The 23,757-nt window shown below is 44.0% G+C and overlaps 2 protein-coding genes across 3 annotated transcripts in view; one reads left to right on the top strand and one right to left on the bottom strand.

Moving 5' to 3' along the window:
• The first annotated feature begins 46 nt into the window (after window positions 1-46).
• Window positions 47-23,311, top strand: TRMT13 (tRNA methyltransferase 13 homolog). 2 transcript variants are annotated; one of them, XM_029062668.2, is made up of 11 exons: window positions 47-209; window positions 8,791-8,837; window positions 8,916-8,982; window positions 11,326-11,388; window positions 11,470-11,539; window positions 16,082-16,188; window positions 16,964-17,131; window positions 17,848-17,920; window positions 19,286-19,360; window positions 21,299-21,734; window positions 21,945-23,311. In XM_029062668.2, the coding sequence occupies exons 1-11, from the start codon at window positions 84-86 to the stop codon at window positions 22,138-22,140; spliced, it is 1,428 nt and encodes a 475-aa protein (XP_028918501.1). In that variant the 5' UTR covers window positions 47-83; the 3' UTR covers window positions 22,141-23,311. The 2 variants fall into 2 exon arrangements, with proteins under 2 accessions (XP_028918501.1, XP_028918502.1); XM_029062669.2 differs by having other exon boundaries at window positions 51-214.
• LRRC39 (leucine rich repeat containing 39) overlaps window positions 22,205-23,757 on the bottom strand; it is a 32,795-nt gene continuing 31,242 nt past the window's right edge. Inside the window, exon 11 of the mRNA XM_029062670.2 lies at window positions 22,205-22,507. Within this exon, the coding sequence (XP_028918503.1) occupies window positions 22,452-22,507 (56 nt within the window). The 3' untranslated portion in view covers window positions 22,205-22,451. The remainder of the gene's footprint in view (window positions 22,508-23,757) is intronic.

Here is a 23,757-nt window from a genome sequence, read left to right as displayed (position 1 = left end):
CCTCCCCCGTCGTCGTCGTCTTGCGTCCGCCATCTTGCGTCCGCCATCTTGGACAGGGGCCTTGTGGCGGCCCCGCGGCCGACATGGCGGCCCCCCGCCCCGCTGGGCGATGCCGTTATTATGTGGAGAGGAAGAAACGGGGGTGCCGGATGATGGCGGCCGCGGGCCGGCTGTTCTGCGGGGAGCACGCCGGAGCGGCGGGCGCCCAAGTACGGTAGCGCCATTTTGTGTGTCTGGGGGAGGGGTGGGCCTTCCCCTCCCTCTCCTTCCTCCCCCGGCCTCCGCCTCCCTCACGACTCTCTTCTTCATTTCCTCTACGATAGGCTTTCCCCCTCTCCGCCCCGGAGCTTTCCCCGCCATCGGCAGCATCATAACGGTGAAGCGCTCACTAATAATGGTGGTATTTGTTAAGCGCTGACCATGTGCAGAGCACTGTGCTGAGCGCTGGGGGAGATCCGGGGGCATCGGGTGGTCCCTCGTGAGGCTCACAGTCTGCATCCTCGTTTTCCAGATGAGGGAACTGAGGCCCAGAGAAGAAGAATAATGTTGGTGTTTGTGAAGCGCTCACTCTGTGCAGAGCACTGTTCTAAGCGCTGGGGGAGATCCAGGGTCATCAGGTGGTCCTACGTGGGGCTCACAGTTTTCATCCCCATTTTACGGATGAGGGAACTGAGGCCCGGAGAAGGGAAGTGATGATGATGGTATTTGTTAAGCGCTTACTCTGTGCAGAGCACTGTTCTAAGCGCTGGGGGAGATCTAGGGTCATCAGGTGGTCCCATGTGGGGCTCCCAGTCTTCATCCCCATTTTACAGATAGGTCACTGAGGCACAGAGAATAATAATAATAATGATGATGGTATTTGTTAAGCGTTTACTATGTGCAGAGCACTGTTCTAATAATAATAATAGTGATGGTATTTGTTAAGCGCTTACTATGTGCAGAGCACTGTTCTAAGTGCTGGGGGAGATCCAGGGTCATTAGGTGGTCCCACTTGGGGCTCCCAGTCTTCATCCCCATTTTACAGATGAGAGAACTGAGGCACAGAGAAGTGACTTGCCCCAAGTCACACAGCTGACAAGTGATGGATCCGGGATTAGAACCCATGACCTCTGACTCCCAAACCTGGGCTCTTTCCACTGAGCCACGCTGCTTTTCACAATAATGTTGGTGTTCAGCGCTTATTGTGCGCCAAGCACTGTTCTAAGCACTGGGGGAGATACGGGGGAATCAGGTTGTCCCATGTGGGGCTCACAATCTTCATCCCCATTTTAATAATAATAATAATGCTATTTGTTAAGTGCTTACTATGTGCAGAGCACTGTTCTAAGCGCTGGGGGAGATGCAGGGGAATCAGGTTGTCCCATGTGGGGCTCACAGTCTTCATCCCCATTTTACAGATGAGGTAACTGAGGCACAGAGAAGTGAAGCGACTTGCCCACAGTCAGCTGGCAAGTGGCAGAGCCGAGATTTGAACTCATGACCTCTGACTCCAAAGCCCGGGCTCTTTCCACTGAGCCACGCTGCTTCTCTACAGAAAAGGTAACTGGGGCACAGAGAAGGGAAGTGTCTTGGCCAAAGTCACACAATTGACAAGTGGTGGAGCCAGGATTAGAACTCATGACCTCTGATTCTTAAGCCCCTGCTCTTTCCACTAAGCCATGCTGCTTCATATCATCTTCCCCCTCTAGTGACAAGAGCCCGGGACGGGGAATCAGAAGACGTGGGTTCTAATTCCACCTCCGCCGCTCGTCTGCTGTGTGACCTTAGTCATATATATTGAGCGCTTACTGTGTGCGAGCACAGTACTAAGCACTTGACTTCACTTCTCTGGGCCTCAGTGACCTCATCTGGAAAATGGGGATTGAGACCGTGAGCCCCTCGTGGTACAGCCTGTTGACCTTGTGTCTACCCCCAGCTCTTAGAACAGTGCTAAGCAGCGTGGCTCAGTGGAAAGAGCCCGGGCTTGGGAGTCAGAGGTCATGGGTTCGAATCCCGGCTCTGCCACTTGTCAGCTGTGTGACTGTGGGCAAGTCACTTCACTTCTCTGTGCCTCAGTGACCTCATCTGTAAAATGGGGATTAAGACTGGGAGCCTCATGTGGGACAACCTGATTACCCTGTATCTACCCCAGCCCTTAGAACAGTGCTCTGCACATAGTAAGCGCTTAACAAATACCAACATTATTATTATTATCCTTACAGTAAGCACTTAACAGATACCATACCAACAAATACCAAATCACTCCGCTTCTCTGGTGCTGACCTCCTCACTGGGCCTCGTTCCCGCCTGTCATTTATTCATTCAGTTGTACTTATTGAGCAATTACTGTGTGCAAAGCACTGTACTAAGCACATGGCATGTACAATCCAGCAATAAAGAGAGACAATCCCTGCCCAACAACGGGCTCACAGTCTAAAAGGACTGTCCCGCCGTCGACCCCTGGAATGACCTGGAATACCCTCCCTCCTCACATCCACCAAAGTAACTCTCTTCCCCCCCTTCAAAGCCCTACCGAGAGCTCACCACCTCCAGGAGGCCTTCCCAGACTCAGCCCTCCCTTTCCCTCTGCTCCTCTTCCCCTCCCCATCGCCCCGATTCCCTCCCTCTCCTCTACCCCCTCCCTGCAGCACTTTTTAAAATATGTACATATTCATTATTGTATTTATTTTAATAGCGTGAATATATCTGTAATTCTGTTTATATTGATGCTTGTCTCCTTGTTTCGTTTCATTGTCTCCCCCATTCTAGACTGTAAGCCCGTTGTTGGGTAGGGATTGTCTCTATTGCCGAATTGTACTTTCCAAGCGCTTAGATAGCGCTCTGCATACAGTAAGCCCTCAATAAATGTGGTTGAATGAATGAATGAAATACCATCATCATTATTATTGTTATTATTCTACAACCTAGCCCTTACACTTGGCCCCTCTGGTACTACCCTTCTCACTGGGCCTTCATCTCTCCCGCCTCACTGCCGACCTCTAGCCCACGTCCTATCTCTGGCCTGGAACGCCGTCCCTTCTCAAATCTGACAGTCCATCCCCCCCTTTCCAATAATAATGATAATTATTATGATATTTGTTTAGCGCTTACTATGTGCCAAACACCGTTCCAAGCACTGGTGGATACAAGATAATCAGGTTGTCCCAGCCTTAATCGCCATTTTAAAGGTGAGGTCACTGAGGCGCAGTGAAGTGAAGTGCGTTGCCCATGGTCACATAGCAGCATGTGGCAGAGCCGGGATTAAAACCAAGACCTTCTGACTCACAGGCCTGCGCTCTGTCCCCTAAGCCATGCCGCTTCAGAGCCTTATTGAAGGCACGTCTCCTCCAAGAGGCCTTCCCTGGCTAAATCCTCCTTTAGGATTTGCTCCTTTTCTTCATCCCTCCCTCAGCCCCACCCAGCACTGATGTACACGTCCATAATGTATTTATGTTAATGTCTGTCTCTAGACTGTAAATTCATAGAGAAGCAACATGGCGTAGTGGATAGAGCATGGACCTGGGAGACAGCAGGTCATGGGTTCTAATCCCGGCTCCACCACTTGTCTGCAGTATGACCTTGGGCAAGTGACTTCACTTTTCTGGGCTTCAGTTCCCTCATGTGTAAAATGGGGATTGAGACTGTGAGCTCCATGTGGGACAGGGACTGTGTCCAACCCAATTTGCTTGTATCCTCCCAGCGCTTACTATAGTGCCTGGCACATAGTAAGCGCTTAACAAATACCATCGTTGTTACTATTATTGTGGGCAAGAAATGTATCTGCCAATTCTGCTATATGGTATTCTCCCCAGTGCACACAGTAAGCGCTCAGTAAATCTGATTGATTGCTTACCAATTGTTCCCTGCTGTCTCCCAGTGAAAATGGCCTTGGCAGCAGCCCACCGTGCATTCATGGTCATCCCTGCCCCCTGCTCGGTTCCCACCTACTGAGCGTGCGCTGCCAGTGGCGGCGGAGGAGCTGTGCGCTGCGGACGGACCTCGGTCTGGGCCCCGGGTGCCAGCAGTTCCGTCCCTCGTGGATTTATCCTGGCGACGAAAGAGCACGGCCCTGGGAGTCAGAGGACCTGGGTCCTAATCCCAGCTCCACTGCTGTGTGACTTGGGGCAAGTCACTTAACTTCTCTGTGCCTCAGTTACCGCATCTGTAAACTGGGGATGAAGACCGAGCCCTATCTGGGATATGGACTAGGCCCGACATAATTTATTTATATTAATGTCTGTCTCCCTTTTAGACTGTAAGCTCATTGTGAGCAAGGAATGTGTCTGTTTATTGTTATACTGTACTCTCCCAAGCACTTAGTACAGTGCTCTGTATACAGTCAGCACTTAGTAAATATGAATGAATGAATGAATGAATGAATGATTATCCTGAATTTACCTCAGTGCCTAGAACAGTTAGCAAGCACTCAACAAATACCACACGCACAGAAAAATAACCCTTTGGTATATAATATTCATGGAAAGAGTGGTATGACTATGCATATAAACTCCAAGTTGTGTTTCCAAAGGGAAAAGGGCTAAAATCTTAGGGAACTGAAGTTCTTAACAGTAATAATAAATCTCAAGATAAAATAAACTAATGTGGGTAAAGTGCCTTAAATCCTTTAAAACACCATTGGGTTTTAAATTTATTGAGCTGCACAGCTCCACTGTAACTCTCCCAAGCTTAGAGTACTCTGCAAAGAATTGCTACTGAATGAATGAACTGGTTCAGAAATTGGTAGCATTATTGCATTATGAGGAATGCTAATTCTTATTTATTGAAATAGTACATGGAAAAATTCATCTCTCATTTGCTTGATCAGTAGTATTAAGTGCCAGTTGTGTGCAGAACACCGTATTAAGTGCTTGGACAGTACAGTAGAATTAGTAGACAGGATGCCTGCTTTCAAAGAGCATATAATCCAAATGGGAAGACAAAAACTAAAATGATGCAAAGCTTACAGAAATGGGTTATGAGCTTGAGTTAATGGTTAAGTTGTGGGGCACTTAAGCCTGTACATAAGTACTTTGGGATTGTATTTAAGTGTTAGTTCGATCAGTTGTATTTATTGGGCCCTTAACTGTGTGCAGACCATGTACTAAGTGTTTTGGAGAGTACACTATAACAGAGTTGGTAGACACATCCCCAGACCACAAGGAGTTAGTTGGCAATAATACCCCGTGGGGGAGAGACTAGAAATTAATCAGGGAAGGCCTCCCGGAGGAAGTATGGCCCCAGAAGAGCGGTTCTGAAGATGGAGAGAGAGTGGACTGAAAAAGTCTGCAAGCTGGGGCATAGGAGTGGATAAGTAGGTGTGAGAGTACTGATTGTCTTAAAGCCAAAGGCCAGAACTTTCTGAAAGATGAGGAGAGGAATAGGCAACCTTTTGAGGTTTTGAGAGGTAGAAAGGTGTGTGCGGAATGAGGCCTGAGAGGTGAAGTATAGACTGGAGGCAGGGAGATTAGTGAGGAAGCTGATGTAGTAATTGAGCCAAGAAGATATGCCACGTGCCCAGACCAGCATGGTGGCTGTTCAGACGAAGAGGAAGGGACGCATTCTGGAAATGTGGACAAAAGTTTGGAAATCAGAGTGACTGTGGGGATTGAAAAGAAGCTCGTCTCTAGACCGTAACCTCATTGTGAGCAAGGAACCTGACTGCTAATTGTGTTGTATTGTGCTCTCCCAAGTGCGTAGTATAGTGTTTTGCGCATAGTAAGCACTTAAAAATGATTTATCGAGGAGTTGAGGATAATGCCTAGGTATTGAGAGAGATGGGGAGTATGGTGGTTGTGGTTCATTGTCATGGCAAATAGAGGAGAGGATTGAAGTGGGAGAGATGAGGTCACTTATGTGTGTCTTGAGCTTGAAGTGGTAGCAGGACATTCAAGTAGGGATGTCTTAGGTGGAGGAGACAATGCAGTAATCCAGAGGAGGAAAGAGTTCAGGTTAGAAAGATAGATTTGGAAGTCACCCACACAGAGGTGGGATTTGAAGTTATAGGAGTGGATGAGCTCCTCAAGAGCGTTTAAATGTAAAGTGAGAAGAGAAGACCTGGAACAGAGCCATAAGGGACACCCACAGTTAAAGAGGGGTGGGGAAGGAAGAGGAGGCAGAGGAAGATCTGGAGAAAGAGTTTGAGGAAGGTCAACCAAAGAAGTAAGAGGAAAACCAGTACAGAATTTTCAGAAAAACCGAGGCTAGGTAGTATTCCCAGGAATGGTCCATAGTGTTCAAAGGCAGGAAAATGGTTGAAGAGGATTAGGATAGAGTAGAGGCCATGCTGCCCGGCTCATTTTCCTACAGAAACGTTGAGGCCACGTTTCCGCATTCCTCAAGAGCCTCCACTGGTTGCCCATCCACCTCCGCAACAAACAGAAACTCCTCACCATCGGCTTTAGAGCAGTCAGTCACCTTGCACCTTCCTACCTCACCTCCCTCCTCTCCTACTGCAACCCAGCCCACGCATCTCACACCTCTAAATGCCAATCTTCTCATTGTACCCCAGTCTCATCTATCACCACTGACCTCTCACCCATGTCCTGCCTCTGGTCTGAAACACCCTCCCTCTTCATATTGGACAGACAGTTTCTCTCCCCTCCTTCAGAGCCTTAGTGAAGGCACATCTCCAAGAGGGCTTCTCCGACTAAGCCGTCCTTTCCTCTTCTCCCACTCCCTTCTTCGTCACCCTGATTTACTCCCTTTATCCAACCCCCCTCCCAGCCCCACGGCACTTATATACATATCTGTAGTTTTATTTATGTATTTTACCGTCTATCTCCCCCTCTAGACTATAAGCTCGTTGTGGGCTGGGAACGTGTCTGTTATATTCTTATGTACTCTTCCGAGCACTTAGTATAAAGTTCTGCTTGAGGACCTCAGAAATGGGGTTGTAAGTCAAGAAGGGGGTAGGAACATTTGTGTTAGAATCCATGAATGTTCCACAAACATTCAAAAGGACCGGGGAGTCAGAGTTTGATCGGTTCTTCAAAGGCCTCGAAAGAATTTGCTTCAATTTATGAGCCCTTGACCATAAATGCCCACTCCACAGTAACTTTCCCCAGAGTTTTCTGAGCTGGGCTCCCAGCCTTGTTCACTTCAGATCGCCAATAAAACTTAAGCGTTTTCACTCAAAACTGAAAAGGCCCAAATGGTGGCTCTCGAGTCTGTGAGTTCTTGAAGCCTGTCTCCTCCCAAGTCCCACGTTCCTAATATCGGTGCCTCCTTTTAGCACCAACCTCAAAATGAAAAGTTGGTACCAATGGGTTTAATGAGCCGGTGCTGATTTTCCCTCTATGGTGTTCAGTGTTGTATGCCAGTCACTGCATTAAGTGCAGGGGTGGATAGAAGCTAATCATATTGGTCACAGTCCATGTCCCATATGGGGCTCACAGACTTAATTCCCATTTTACAGATTGAGGAAACTGAGGCACAGAGAAGTTGAGTGACTTGAGAAGCAGCGTGGCTTAGTGGAAGGAGCATGGGCTTGGGAGTCAGAGGTCAAGGGTTCTAATCTTGGCAATGCCACTTGTCAGCAGTGTGACCTTGGGCAAATCACTTAACTTCTCTATGCCTCAGCTACCTCATCTGTAAAATGGGATGAAGACTGAGCCCTAGGTGGGACAACCTGATTACCTTGTATTTACCCCAGTGCTTAAAACAGTGCTTGGCACATAATAAGTACTTAACAAATACCCAAGATCAGACAAGGGTAGAGCCAGAATTAGAATCTGACACCCAGACCCATGCTTCTTCCACTAGGCCACACTGTTTCTGTTTCGCCTGCTTTCATTAAGTGCTGGCAATAGTTTTCTAACTCATTTGTGGATTTATACATCTGTGAACATACTATTAAAAGTCATCAATCAACTGTATTGAGTGCTGTGTGTAGAGTGCTGTACTAAGCACTTAGGAGAGTACAATATAACAGAGGTAGTAGACATGTTCCCTGCCCTCTAGGAGCTTAGTCATCTCAGACAAAGGTAGGCATAATATCAATCACTGTCATATTTACTGAGCACTTATTGTGTGCAGAGCACTGTACTGAGTGCTTGGGAGAGGACAGTATAGCAGTATAATCAAACACAGTCTCTGCCCACAGTGAGCTTACAGTCTAGGGAAGTAATTGAGAAGCAACCTGGTCTAGTGGAAAGAGAATGAGCCTGAGAGTTAGCGGGCCTGGGTTCTAACCCTGGCTCTGTCACCTGCTGCTCTGTCACCTCGGGCAAGTCATTTCATTTCCCTTTGCCTCAGTTTCCTCAATCTGTAAAATGAGGATTAGCTGTTCTCCCTCCCCCTTATACTCTGAGCCCCTTGTGAGACAGGGACTGTGTCTTAGGCCGTTCAGTCGTTTACGACATAGCGACACCACGGACACTTCTCTCCCAGAACGCCCCGCTCTCCTTCTGCAATCGTTCTGGTAGTCGATCCATAGAGTTTTCTTGGTAAAAATACGCAAGTGGTTTACCATTGCCGCCTTCCGCGCAGTAAATTCGAGTCCCTGCCCTCGACTCTCTCCCATGTCGCTGCTGCCCAGCATGGGTGAGTTATGATTTGTAGCCGATTGCCTTCCACTCGCTAGCCACTGCCCAAATTAGGAATGGATTGTGAAGGCCTCTGCTTGACTCTCCCTCCCGTAGTCGAGACTGGTAGAGTACCGGAAACGCTCCAGGTGCGACCCTGAGAGGAGGGACCTTATACAATCTGATTATCTTGTACTTATCCCCGTGTTTAGTGCAATACAATGTAGTAAGTACTTAAACCCATAATTATTATCACATTCCAACTAAGTGTGACTTTTTAACATACCAGGAAGAAGATGCCAGGAAACGAATCCCGTGTCCCCTTGATCCAAAACAGTAAGTGTGGATTAGTTAAATTTAAGGGTTTGTGTTTACACCCAAACTCTCTTTAATTTTTTTTTCATTTCTCTGTAGCACAGTATATGAAGATCAGCTCGAGAAGCATTTGAAAAAATGTAACTCAAGGGAAAAGCCCAAACCGGTAAGTGTTTCAACTGTCTGTAAAATAATATGCAGAGAATTTAGTTTTAAAAAAATAGTCCCACTGCTGCACAAATGCACAGACAGCAGACAACCACTTATTGGAGTCTATGCCCAGAGAGGGGCTCAGAAGTACATGAACCTCCTAATTGTCACCTCCTGCTCATATGAGAAGTTCTCTTTGAGATTTCTTTATGAATATACATGCATATCTGTATATATAAAGAGAGAGAGAGAGAGAGAGAGAGAGAGAGAGTTCCTCTTGTAATCAAAGATGAAGAAGTTGTCTGTGGGAGCTTATCCGTATGTGCAGATGGCACTAAAAGATAGTCTTTACAACATCATCATCGTCAGTGGTATTTATCGGGCACTTACTATGTGTCAAGCACTGACTAAGCACTTGGGAGAGTAGAGTTGGTAGACTTGCTCTCTGCTCACATCAAGTTTACAGGCTATAAGAGTGTAACATTCTCTAGACTGTGAGCTCGTTGTGGGTAGGACTTGTCATTCTTTATCGCTCTATTGTACTTTCCCAAGCGCTTTGTACAGTGCTGTGCACACAGTAAGCGCTTAATAGATGTAATTGAAATGCAATTGGATGAACATTATCTACATAAAAAATAGCATATTTTTCCAAGCCTTCACCTCAGCATGGAGGTAAATATAGGATATTCAAGTCGGACCCATTCCTCGTCCCACAGGTTCACAGTCTAAGCCTTCCCCTCAAAGTTAAGGGCTTGGGACAGTCACCCCGCTGACCATATGGACAGGGAGACATGGAGTCCAAGTCTCAGCTGGGAGCCCAGCAAGCAGCAGGACATGATTGCGGGAGCAGTTTCTCTCACCATCTTCAGTTATTATTATTAGCATTAGTAATAATAATCATTGTGGTATTTGTTAAGCATTTACTAGGTGCCAAGTACTGTTCTAAGCCCTGGGGTAGATACAGGATAATTGGGTTGTACATAGTCCCTGCCCCACATAGGGCTCACAGTCTTAATCCCCATTTTACAGATGAGGCACCTGAGACACATAGAAGTGAAGTGACTTGCCCAGGTTCAGCCAGCAGACAGGTTGGCAGAGCCGGTATTAGAAGCCAGGTCCTTCTAACTCCCAGGCCCATGCTCTACCCACTAGACCACGCTACTGCTCCAGTCTAGTCAGGGACCCCAGAATTACAAACTCTTCAAGGAGTGTAGTAGCACATCTCCATCAGCCCCTTCTATGATACTTGTGGCCTAAGGGGAAAAAAGAAAATGAAACTTACCTCAGTGGTCTAACTGTTTCAGGTAAATGGGCTTTCTCTGTCTGTACCAATATAGAAAAATCACGTGATTTTGAATATGTGTTAATAAATATCAGTGATCATGAACCTTAATCCACTTCTAAAGGAAACCCCATATCTAAAAACTGGTAGTGGGGTAGGGAGGCGGTGTTGATCATCATTACTTAAAATCATCATCAGTCTTAGTGTTAATAATAATAAGCATAAATCGGTCATGTACTTAGTACTTGACGTTATTGCCATTGTTCTTGTCTGTCCGTCTCCCCCGATTAATAATAATAATAATGTTGGTATTTGTTAAGCGCTTACTATGTGCCGAGCACTGTTCTAAGCACTGGGGTAGACACAGGGCAATCAGGTTGTCCCACATGGGACTCACAGTCTTAATCCCCATTTTACAGATGAGGTAACTGAGGCACCGAGAAGTTAAGTGACTTGCCCAAAGTCACACAAGTGGCCGAGCCGGGATTTGAACCCATGACCTCTGACTCCAAAGCCCGCGCTCTTTCCACTGAGCCACGCTGATTAGACTGTAAGCCCGTCAAACGGCAGGGACTGTCTCTATCTGTTGCCGACTTGTTCATCCCAAGCGCTTAGTACAGTGCTCTGCACATAGTAAGCGCTCAATAAATACTATTGAATGAATGAATGAATACTGTCTTTTACTAAACAAAGGAAGTGCGGTTCTTTCCCAAAGCATAACTATGGAGGTTATCACCCCTGCATGACCCTAGCAAATAAAAATGTTATTTTAATACAAATTGAAATAGTACTCTTTCCTCCCTGCTGTCCCTTCCCCTAGCCTGAGAGTGGAATTACATTGGTTTTTTTAAAAATCTCTGTAGCTGCCTTGAAGAGCTTACACTCTAATCACTGTTTATTCAAGGCTTTATATTTAGTATGAATTAAAAGTCATTAAAACAGTTTTTTCCCAGGTTTTGAGTGGAATGATTTGGTTTTTTTTAAATGGCTGTATTTAACTGATTAAATTTATAAATTGCTCTCCAAATTATTATGTAATCCAACTTTACCTCATAGTACTTAATCTTTTTTTTTTAGGTTTTCTTTATTCAAGATATTAATGCAGGATTAACAGATGTTACAGAAACACCTGAAGAACAGGTAGGCTCATTGACTCGTTTTCTTTTACAAGAAATTTGTCATTTTTTAAACAAGAACTCCTGTTTTGACTTTTGTCTTCAGGTCCCAATTTCTTCTCTGTGTAAAGAAGAATTAGAAAGCTTAATCAGGAAATTGAGAAAAGCAAGTGAAGGTAAGTCTTCTTAAAATTGTAGGCTAAAACATTTTAGATTTAACTTTGTGAATTTTAACACCTTAAAATAAATCCCTACTACTTTAGACTGTGTGCCCCCACATGGGACAGGAACTGTGGGATCTGATTATCTGGTAACTATCCAGATGCTTAATACAGTAAGCACTTAAATACTACAATTAGTATTCTTATTTGTGATATTAATCCTAAAAGATAATTTTTGCTAATTTGTTCAAAAGGACCGGAATTATTAGTACATAGTGTTTTCCTTGCTCTATAGGTGCAACGCTGTATTGATAGATTAGAACATGAAGGAATTATTCCATCATACTTATAACTTTATTCCTTTCATTATTAATCAATCAGTTGTATTTATGGAGCACTTACTATGTGCAGAGCACTGTACTAAGCACTTGGGAGAGTACAATACACCAGAATTAGCAGACATGTTCTTTGCCCATAATGAGATTACAGTCTAAGAGAGGGAAACAGATATTAGTATGAGTAAATAAATAATTTATAGTATATAATTTAAAGTTATGTAAATAAGTACTGTGGGGATGGGGTAGGGCATATATCAAGTGTCCACAGGTCACAGATTGACGTGTGTAGACGATGCAGAAAGAGGGGAAAGAGGGCTTAATCTATTTCATTATAGAAAGTCTTTCTCCATTCTTATTTGAATTAAACTTATAACATAAGGGTAATCGACTAAGGGTGAAAGATAGTTTAGGTTTTTGGAATTTTTTTTTGGTAATTTTTAAAAGACCACTTGAAGAAATTATTAGAACTACCAAAGATTCATTTCCAAAATTTTGCTGGTGTCCAAAAGCCTTCCTGGCTTTTCATTTATGTTTCTTCTAATTTTTCACTGTTGGATAATGCAAAAATGTCTAAAGGGCAAACTGCTGCAGGGAAGAAAGTAATCAAAATCCACAGTTACCTTCCCAGGTTCAGAATTCTCCAATTTTGAACTAAACCTTTTAATCTCAAATCAATTCTGAAGTTGGGTGAAGAGAATGCTGCTCTCTACTGTTTAAATCTATCAGTCTGTAGCACTTACTGATCACCTACCGTACTAACAGCTTGGGAGAGGGTACAGAAGTTAGAAGACATAATCCCTGATCTCGAGGAATCCTCAATCTAGCTAGCTTGCCTTTAATTTTGATTGATAATCTTTGCCATTTGAAATTACTGTCGACAAATTTTTTCCAAGTTTTTTAAGATTCTGGCCAGACACTGATTGTATCCATGCCTTAAAGATGTTGGAATTGATTTTTCACGTCTTTACCAGCTTGCCAAACACCTTGTGATTTTCAGCTCTGATTTACAGATTTTCTCTCTCCTTATGTCTGCCACCCAGTCCCTTCTCCCCCTTTTTATTTTTAGATTGTGAATCTCTAAGGGATAGGGACTGTGTCTAATTCCCAGCATGCAGTAAAACTGTTCTGCGCACAGTAAGCACTTAATACTGTTTTCACTATTATTACAGCTACTAAAGGGAAGGGGCAGTGTCTGATTTTCCTTTATGTTCTTGGGCTTATACACATTTTATTCATTTGCTTTCATTTTCCTCATTCTTTAAAATCAGTCTTAAGGATTTCTTAGGTCACTTTTGCAGCCTAGCGTTTGACTGCAAGCAAAAAATAAAAATAGAAAGTTACAAAATTCTTTTGTGGCATTTCAAGTGCTTATTACGTGTCAAGCATTGTTCTAAGCGCAGGGGTAGATACAGGCTAATCAGATTGGACACAGTCTCTGTCCCACGTGGGACTCACAGTCTTAATCCCCATTTTACAGATGAGGTAACTGAGGCACAGAGAAGTTACGTGATTTGCCCACAGTCATCCTTCTGACTCCCCGGCCCCAGGGAGTCCACTAGTTGGCACTGCTTCTGTAACTATAGAAACCTTTCCTTAGTTCATTCATTCATTCAATAGTATTTATTGAGCGCTTACTATGTGCAGAGCATTGTACTAAGCGCTTGGGATGTACAGTTCGGCAACAGATCGAGACAGTCCCTTAAGGTCTAGTTTTAGTCTCTAGACTGTACATTCATTCATTCACTCGTATTTATTGAGCTCTTGGTGTGTGCAAGAGTTCAGTATTTAGCGCTTGGAAAGTACAATTCAGCAACAGTCTAGGGGGTGGGGGGAACAGACATCAAAACAAGAAAACAGGCATCAATATAAATAATCAATATAAATAAATAGAATTACAGATATTTATTCAATAGTATTTATTGAGCACTTACTTTGTGCAGAGCACTGTACTAAGCGCTTGGAATATACAGTTTGGCAACAGAAAGAGACAATCCCTGCCCAATAACGGGCTCACAGTCTAAACATATACATATACATACACGTCTGTGTATACACTTATACACATATACATAAACACCCTTCGGCATACTTTTATAAAAAGGGCTTTAGAAAAATCAATTCCCCTCCCCCTCGCCCCTAACAACCAGTCAATCAAGGCATGAACACTCCAGCACTCCGCAGCAACCAAAGGATAATAAACAACTTTGCCACCATGGTGGTAGCACACTGATGTCCACTGTAAACTGTGAGCAGATTCAAACAGGTTGAGATGTGAGAAATTTCTGAAACACCATCTATTAATCACCTGAAAATCTACAGTGCCTCTGCGAACAAGCGGGCTCCGAAATCAATAGCATGTGGTCAAATTGCGGGCAACTGTCCATTAGCCTTGTTAATAGATGGCAGGGATAGTCTGAATGAATGAAATTTACTGAAAATCCAGCCAGTTCCATGTTCTTCCCCGTCCACTAAACTTGTTACAAGTAGCCAAGAGGGTTTTTCTCTTAATCCTCTTCCCCTGCCCTTCTCTGTGGAATGCTAATGGAGAGACAGAGTGGCTGGAAAGCAAGAAGAGGAAGGAATGGATAAATACTATTAGGGAAGCAGTGTGGCCTAATGGAAAGGCCACACTGGTCTTGGAGTCAGAGGAACTGGGTTCTAATCTTGGCTCTGCCACTTGTATGAGACCTTGATATACATATATACATAAGTGCTGTGGGATGGGGAGGGGAAGAGCAAAGAGAGCAAGTTGAGGTGACACGGAAGGGAGGGGGAGCTGAGGAAAAGGGGGCTTAGTCTGGGAAGGTCTCTTGGAGGAGGTGAGCCTTCAGTAGGGCTTTGAAGAGGGAAGAGTGATTGTGTGGTGGATTTGAGGAGGGAGAACATTCCATGCCAGGGTTAGGACATGGGGCAGGGATTGACGGTGAGACAGGCGAGATGGAGGCCCAGTGAGAAGGTTAGCGGCGGCAGAGGAGCGGAGTGTGCGGGCTGGACTGTAGAAGGAGAGAAGGGAGGTGAGGTAAGAAGGGGCAAAATGATGGAGAGCTGTGAAGCCAATTGTGAGGAGTTTTTGTAATGGACAGGGAACACGTCTGCTAGTTCTGTTGTATTCTATTCTCCCAAGCGATTAATACAGTGCTGTGCACATAGTAAGTGCTTAGTAAATGCCATTGATTGATTGCTTAATTTTGCCATCTTCATTTATCCTCTAATACTTTATAATTACGGGAAGGGTGGTAATGAGCTAGCATCAGCTCCATGGAGTACTTTGAAACTTATTTCCATAAAAGATAGGTAGAGAAATACAATTGGTAGCAATTCCACCCATCAGAACTTGGAGAAACGTAGGGGCCCCGTCTAAGCTCTGGACTTTATCCACAGCAGGAGGTATTGCAGCAGGACTGCCCCCATTCTCCGAGCAGCCCGACCCCCTCCCACCTCAGGACTGCCTCTCCAAGGCATACCCAGTAGAATACTGTTTTTCAGCTAGCTATGTGAGACCCATCCCAATCTCACCCACCCTCCCAGGCCCAGCCTGAGCTGAGCAAAGCTCCAGACATATTGGGCCAAAACCTTCCTTTCCCCTCGTTTCCAGGCGCAGCTGGGAAGAAAAAGAGGCAAGACTGGGCATGTGCAATTTTTCTTGTGGATTTCTGGGACTCATCATTCTTCCAAGGCTACCGTACTTGCTGAGGGCCACAGTTTCTTTCCCCCTCACTTCCCCTCTAGTCCGTAAGCTCCTGGTGGATGGGGAACATGTCTATCTAGTCTGCCGTACTGTACTCGCACCCAGTAAGTGCTCAGTAAATACCATCGATTGACTTCTGGAGGCTGATGTGCCGTTGATAGAGAGCAGGTTGTTTCCAAAAGATTGCAGTGGGAGGTCAGGGCTCTACTCTGGATATGCTTGCAGCAAGCATACCGAAAGGAGGCAGCATGGCCTGGTGGATAGAGCACGGGAGGCCGCAGGGTCGGCTGGGTTCTAATCTTCGCTCTGCCACTTGTCTGCCGTGTGACCTTTTGCAAGTCACTTAACTTTTCTGTGCCTCAGTTACCTCATCTTTTAAATAGGAGTTAAGACTGGGAGCCCCATGTAGGACATGGACTGCGTCCAAACTGATAGCCTGTATCTATCCCAGTGCTTAGTACAGTGCCTGGCATATAGTAAGGACATAACAAATTCCACAATTACTACTATTATCATTTACATTTGCCTCAGGTGTAAATCTCAGGCTTAAGGATCAGACATTGTCACATCCAGTTTTGCAAGAGGCCCTAAATGACCCAAAGAATGGTGATTCCGCAGCCAAGCATTTGAAACAACAGGTATTGGCCACACTCTTACATTCATCTTTCTCTAATGGAAATTTCTTCCCAATCATTTCAGTAGCTCTAAATTCACAGTGAGTCCAAATAATACTGGTATTTCCAGGTTTGGTTAATGAAGCGTGGCAGCAATGTTATCTTGCCAGTTAAATTCTCTGGAAATAGAGGATTGTTATTAATCTCCACATCGACATTTAAAAATTTAGGGTTTCACTGTCTAGTCAGAAGAGCAGCAGCTTGGCCTAGTGGATAGAGCACAGGCCTGGGGGCCAGAAAGACCCGGGTTCTAATTCCGGTTTGCCACTTATCTGCTGTGTGACCTTGGGCAAGTCACTTAACTTCCATGTGCCTCAGTTTCCTCATCTGAAAAATGGGTATTAAAACTGTGAGTCCCATGTGGGACATGAACTATGTCCAACCTGATTAGCTTATGGCTACCCCAGTGCATAGTACAGTGCCTGGCACAAAGTAAGTGCTTTTCAGATACCATTAAAAAAAGTAATAATGTTGTTTACTTCACTCACACAAAAAGTGTTGGCTTGGGTACACTCTAACTCTCGAAAATATAAAATAGCCTTAGCTATAAAGCAGAAAATACTGAGTACAACAGAAACAGAGCTATCAATGGGAATAAATTGGCCTTTTTGTTTCTCTTTACTGAGAACTGTAGGAAGAATCAGAGGGCTTTCTGATAGTGAAGTTATATCACCACCTTCTCCTGTTGGAAATAATTTGGTTGGTTCTGTTTCCTAAAACTAATTTTTTACATTTACAGGCATCAATTTTAGGTAACATAGAAAAGTTAAAGTTACTTGGACCAAGAAGATGCTTTGTTGAGTTTGGAGCAGGACGAGGAAAGTTGTCCCATTGGGTTGATACAGCCTTAGAAGGAGCTGAAAATGTTCACTTCTATTTAGTGGAAAGAGTGGCCACAAGATTCAAGGTAGGTTAGGCTGTTACTTTGCTGGGCCAGTCCCGTACTTCTGGGTTTGCGTTGGGAATATAACACCTACTCAGAAAATGTGTTCTTAGAAGTCGAAAGGAAAAGAAAACACAGTCCGCTCTTTCTGCCTCTGCATGCTTGAGAAGCAGCATGGTCTAGTGGCTAGAGTACAGGCCCGGGAATCAGAGGACCTGGCTATGCCACATGTCTGCTGTGTGACTTTGGGCAAGTCATTTAACTTCTCTGTGCCTGAGTTTTCTCATCTGTAAAATGGGGATTAAGATGGCGAGCCCTCTGTGGGACAGGGATTGTGTCCAACCAAATTAGCTTGTATTGACCTCAGCACGTGCTACAGTGTCTGGCACAGAGTAAGCATTTATCAAGTACCATATATATGTGCTTAATATAATGAAATTATATTTAATCTTACTGATGGACTGAAATCGATGGTAATGGAAGGATTTTTTTTTCAAAAGGGACATATTGAATAAAAAAGATGCCCTTTATTGTGAACAAAAAGTCATCATAATTTGTGGGGGGAAAATAGTTTACATTTTGCAATAAGTGGACGATTGTATCATTTAATGACAGTGTCCTGTTTGTTCAGGTAGATTATTGTGAATAAGAAGTCATCATAATTTGGAGGGGAAAAGTAATTTACATTTTGCAATAAATGGACCATTGTATCATATAATGACAGTGTCCTGTTTGTTCAGGTAGACGGGAAACACAGAAAAAGAAATTCTATGTTTGAAAGACTTCAGATTGATATACAGCATCTGTGTCTTGGTAAGTGCATAATTTTTTATTATAATAGAATGAGGAATAAAATTTTCCAACACCAATGATTGGTTGTAAATCGGATCATGCAAACTATAACACTATGACAAGGTTTAGATTCTATCTAGGCATTCAGATGTGCTGCTTTTGTGATCTTTCAATATCAACAGAAAGTCATAAATATTATCCTGCCTAAGTTGAGGTCACTTCCATTTCTTAAAGAATTTCCATGAATCTTTGGATTTTCAACAATAGGTTCTTTACCTTTCTCTGTAACTCATCCCTTTAGATGTAAGCTCCTTTTGGGCAAGGGACACCTTTACCAACTCTGCTATATTGTACTCTCCCAAGCACTTAGTACAGTGCTCTGCACATAGTAAGCTCTTGTTGAACACGACCGATTGATTGTGACCTCAGTCATCAATCAGCAGCATTTTTTAAGTGTTTACTATGTGCAGAGCACTGTATTAAGCATTTGGGAGAGTACAATGCCACAGAATTAGCAGATACGTTCCCTGCCCGCAAGGAGCTTACAATCTAGAGGGGGAGATCGTTGCTTCATATTGTTTATTTAGGACAGTCCTCCAGTTTACCACCCTAGTGCCCCTCAGAACAGCTGGTGCCTATGAGTCAGTGTTCTAGTGAGTGAATGGGGCAATCCATAGGCCCCTGCATAACATCTGGGATTGCTGTTTTGCCCCAGCCAAGCAAACACCAGTTTAGGCTGGTTTCTTTGGTAAGAAGACTGTTATGAAGAGCTCAGGGTCTGGGAGACTCTCCTACTTCGGCCTTCTCTGTTACGGTGGGTTCAGAAAATTTTTAGGTCAGAAGAAATTTTCATTCGTCAAATGTTGTAATAATAATAATGTTGGTATTTGTTAAGTGCTTACTATGTGCAGAGCACTGTTCTAATCGCTGGGGGAGATACAGGGTCATCAGGTTGTCCCACGTGAGGCCCTATTTTACACATAAAGTAACTGAGGCACAGAGAAGTTGTGACTTGCCCACAGTCACCCAGCTGACAAGTGACAGAGCTGGGATAGGTTTCACTTCCCAACGTGACTTCTCTACCCCCATCAAAGTCCCCATTATAAAACAATACAGGTAAACGTTGCAGCCAGCTCAATACAGTGTTTCCCCATAAACATAAATTCATAGGACAAGCTAACAAAAAGGTAGAGATTGAGTTTATATACTGTCTTTTAGGGTTGCTACCCCATTCTTTTGAAACATCTCTGTGTATGGGGGATAACCGACAATTACATGTATTCACTTTCTCTTCTGTTTTTTGGAGTAGCATATCATCGATGTGATACTGTGGCATTGTCTTATGTGACGTTGGCCAGTAACTCACCTTCATTCATCTTTTTTTAGGCAAGATCCCCATGCTTGTAGAAAAAAAGCTACCTCTGATAGGAATTGGGAAACATTTGTGTGGTGTGGCAACAGGTATGATTTGTGCAAACATAATGTTGTTAAGTGTAAGTGAATATAAGATTGCTGAAATCTAATTAGTAATAGCCCTGAATTTAAGAAGCTTCGTCTACCGACAAGCTCAGTGTATTTACGGATGTTCATTTACTAACCCCCACTCATGTCCTGTGAAGTAGCAGCAGTTACAGGCTAAACGTCCTAAGTATTGTGTATAATGAGTGAACATTATTTTGGTATGCTTATCACTTCTTCCACGTAGCTATGCCAGCTACAGATCCTACAGAGAAAGGCTTGGTGGTTATAAAATAGTGGTATTTATCCACACTTACTCTGGGTCAAGCATCATACTAAGTATACTAGGTTCAAGAAGATGAGGTCAGCTCCAGTTCCTGCTCCACATGGAGTTCACAGTCACAGAAAGGGTGACGGGCATCTTGTTCCCAATTTACAGATGAAAAAATTGTCACTTGCCCAAGGTCACATGGCAGGCCAGTGGCAGAGCTGTGAGAAGTATCAGAGTCTCTGCTCTTTCCACCAATCCTGCGTAATGTGATCTGTTAACCATATTAGTGGGCTTTAGCTGAGAAGCAGAAGAGAAAGGAGTGGGTTGCAAGTCCACAATTCTCCTATCAAATTGATTTCCAGGAAGGAAATAGGCACTAGTTAAAAAATATTTGTTCGCAAGACAATTTCATTGTAACAAATCTTATAAAGTAACTGGCTTTTTTTAAAGCCTCTGTCCCGGAGGAGCAGTGACATCCTGGCTGAACCCATCCTTCCCTCAGCTGAGCAGAAGGTGGGGTGCACAGGCCTGCCAAAGGGAAGAGCAGCCGTTGGTTCCAGCTGTGGTACCAGGCTCTTCTGTTTCCTTTCCCCCAAGGATCAGAGCATTGATCACAGAGCACCCTGGCAGGCCTAGGGAATTCTCTGAACTAGATAATAATAACAATTACTATTATTATGGTATTTGTTAAGCGCTTACTCTGTGCTAAGCACTATTTAGATGAGGGTGATACTTGGGACAGTGGGGAAGACACGGTTGTGGGGGTGGAGGGGTGAGCTGTTGCGGGGGGTGTCTTTCATTCACAGTACCATTTGGTCTGAAGCAGCTTTTTGTCTGTTGGCCCAGGGGCCTCAGACTAGAGAAGCAGCATGGCCTAGTGGATAGAGCATGGGCCTAGGAGTCAGAAGGTCATGGGTTCCAATCCCCGCTCTGCCATGTGTCTGCTGTGGTAACTTGGGGCACATCACTTCACTTCCGTGCCTGCTACCTCATCTGTAAAATGGGGATTGAGACTGTGAGCCCCATGTGGGACAGTGACTGTGTCCAATCCAATTTGCTTGTATCCACCCCAGCACTTAGAAGAGTGCTTGGTACATAGTAAGCACTGAACAAGTACCATATCAGTGAGGTCCCTGTGAAACAGAGCACCTGTTGAAGCAGTTCCATCTTCTCCTTCCCTGACAACCTAGATGAATGTACTCAATCGGTATTTCATGCATATGGACATGTTTTCATGTATGTCTTGTGTTTGCAGGATGTCCTATACCAAGTTAAATTAATTTACAAAAAGAATTCACAATGGGGGGTTTCCGCCTGTTGTATCAAGCTTTCATTTAAAGGTGAACTTTTTGAAGAGCTAGCAGTAGGCATTTATGTAATGGTGGCAGGTTTCATCCACTTTTCAGCAAAACTTCCTTACAAATATGCTATAAGTTTTCTTTGGCATCAAATACCAGTGACGCAGAGACCTCTGTACCCCTTAGTTCTCTTGTACTCTCCCAACTGCTTAGTACAGTGCTCTGCACATAGTAAGCACTCAATAAATACCACTAAACAGGAGAAAGTATGCATGCCATTTGTGTAGAGCGCGGCTGCCGATAATAATGCAGGTGAACAGATATATGAGAGATGAATTTAAAATTTTTAGAGCCACGTACTTGTGTCTGCAGATCTTGCATTGCGATGCTTGGTTGAGACCTATGTGGCCCAGTGCGAGAAAAGAAGCGAGGAGCCTTCAGTCAAACGCATAAAGAGTGAGAAGGAAGAGGCCAAGGAAACTAACACTCGGGAAGAAGACGGGAAGGAAGAGAATGTTCCCGAGGCTTGGCCCCCTGTGGCAGGCATTGTCATTGCCTTGTGTTGTCACCACAGGTGTGACTGGACTCATTATGTAGGCAAAGAATTCTTCAGGGCCTTGGCTCTTGGGCCAGTGGAATTTGGCTATTTTCAGAGATTGAGCAGCTGGGCCACTTGTGGCATGCGGGAGACAGCAGCCGAAACCTCAAAAACGGAGCCCCGGGGACAAGGATGTCAGAGCGCTGATAACGAAGAACACCAACCTGGAGCATGCAGGCATGCAGATGATAAGCCAGATAGCTTGCATGGGTAAGTAACTGGTTTACAATATAGTCATACAGCAGGAGCGAAACAAGTCGCTGGTGATGTTTGCACCGTTAGATTAAAAAACGAAATACAGAAAGGCCTGATTTTCCACCAAACAGGAAGTCAGTTTAGTCACTCCTCCATGAGGGACTAGTCCATGGTTTCTTTTCAACACGACGTGTCACTCTAACTTGTTCTTCTCTGTCGGTCTAGGCTTCTTTCTGCCGAAGAACGGAAAAACATAGGTCGTCTCTGTAAACGGCTGATCGACCAAGGCCGAGTCCTGTATTTACAACAGAAAGGATACGATGCAGAACTCCAGTACTACACAGACCCCAGCGTGTCTTTAGAAAATGTGCTTTTAACAGCCGTACCGTGTCGATCGTCATCCACAGAGCCATTTGTATAACCTGAATGATATGAAACACTTCCCAGCAATGAACTTTTTAGACGGTTTGAATATTTTAAGTTGATTCAACATTTGTTCAGATATTTATCAGTTTAAGCTTAGTCCGCCCTCTACAAAGAGTATTAAGTCATATATTCTATTTGTCACAAAACTATTTGTGCATATGGGAAAATTTCTGGTTGACTTGACTGCATCAGCTTTTGGGGTTGGCAAAACCTTCTTTTTCTTCAATCCCTGTGCTGACTGTCGCCATGTATTTGAAGCACCAGTTTACAAAGGCATTCCTCTTCAACAGGCAGCTGGATATATTTTTATCCATCAGTATTTATGGAGAGTGATGGAACAGTAGAAGAAGTAACCAGATTTTCTGAAACACAAACAATGTCAGGGTTGACCAGTGTTAACTGAATCCCTTGTCTATTAATATAATAAGCATTGTATCTTCTATTTCCATATGATGTTTCTTTTCTTTGTCCATATAATAGTGCTTTGGAACCTTTGTGAAAAAAAGAATAAATACAGATTGTTGTTCTATACGGGTAAGGAGCAAAGCTAGAAACAAGGCATCTGGAATTCCTTTAGATAGGGCAAATTTTGGAAGCTGGCCACTTTAATAAAAAAAAAAATGCAGGTCGATGAATGTATACTTTTATGTATAATATGCAAACAGAGATGGGGTGAAGATACTAAGATATCTAACCCTTAGCTAGCCAAAAGCAGTGCCCAAAGGCAGGGGATGGCTGGTAAAGCGAGCTCAATGAAGCGTGCTGGAACCAATCCGGAAGAAACCGTCATTTTGAGAGGCACCAAGTGAAAGCAGACAGTGCGCGACTCAATCTAACACTAGTATCTTCTTCAAGTAGCCTCGGCATAGTCACGCTTCATCTAATATCAGGCATGGCCCATGATACCCACCAGCAAAGCAGAAACGCTGTCCAGAAAACAAGTTCATGGTTGTATTTCTAGGTGTTAACTAGGGTGAGGCTGTTCGAAGCATTAATGATCGGGTTATTTTAATTCAGGGAAGAATCAGGTGAATTTCAATAATTTGAAGATGTATTTTAATAATCATATGCAACAGCTGTCTGGCAAGAGTTTCTGTAACACATTGAGTTTTTTTTTACAATGCAGGGCTTGTAGATTCTGCATTAAATGAAGGGTTCTCTTGTCATACCTCTGAGGATCGTAAACTACTTGTAGGCAGGACCATGACTACCAACCCTACCGTATTGTAGTTTCCCAAGCACTTAGTCTATAAAGCCCCACAAGGGATAAGGACCATGTCTAATTCCCACCTGTGGATTTTTTATTCCCAGTGCTTAGTACAGTGCTCTACATACTGTCAAAGCTTAAACACCCTAACTACTACTACATGAGCTGGACTCAGACTTGCTCATAATAATAATTATGGTATTTGTTAAGTGCTTACTATGTGCCAAGCACTGCTCATCCCAGGTGTCTATCAAGACCTGAGTTTCCAATCATGGTTGAAAAGACTGTGATACATGGAGAAGTGGCATGGCTAACTGGGAAGAGCATGGGCTTGAGAGTTGGAGGACCTGGGTTCTAATTCTGACTTTGCCAGTTGGTTGCTGTGTGGCTTTGGGTGGGTCACTT

Source organism: Ornithorhynchus anatinus, chromosome 4 (genome assembly GCF_004115215.2).
Source record: "Ornithorhynchus anatinus isolate Pmale09 chromosome 4, mOrnAna1.pri.v4, whole genome shotgun sequence".
In the NCBI taxonomy this organism is placed as follows: Eukaryota; Metazoa; Chordata; class Mammalia; order Monotremata; family Ornithorhynchidae; genus Ornithorhynchus; species Ornithorhynchus anatinus.
Note: the sequence above shows the minus strand (reverse complement) of the source record. Positions and strands in the feature narration are given on the sequence as shown.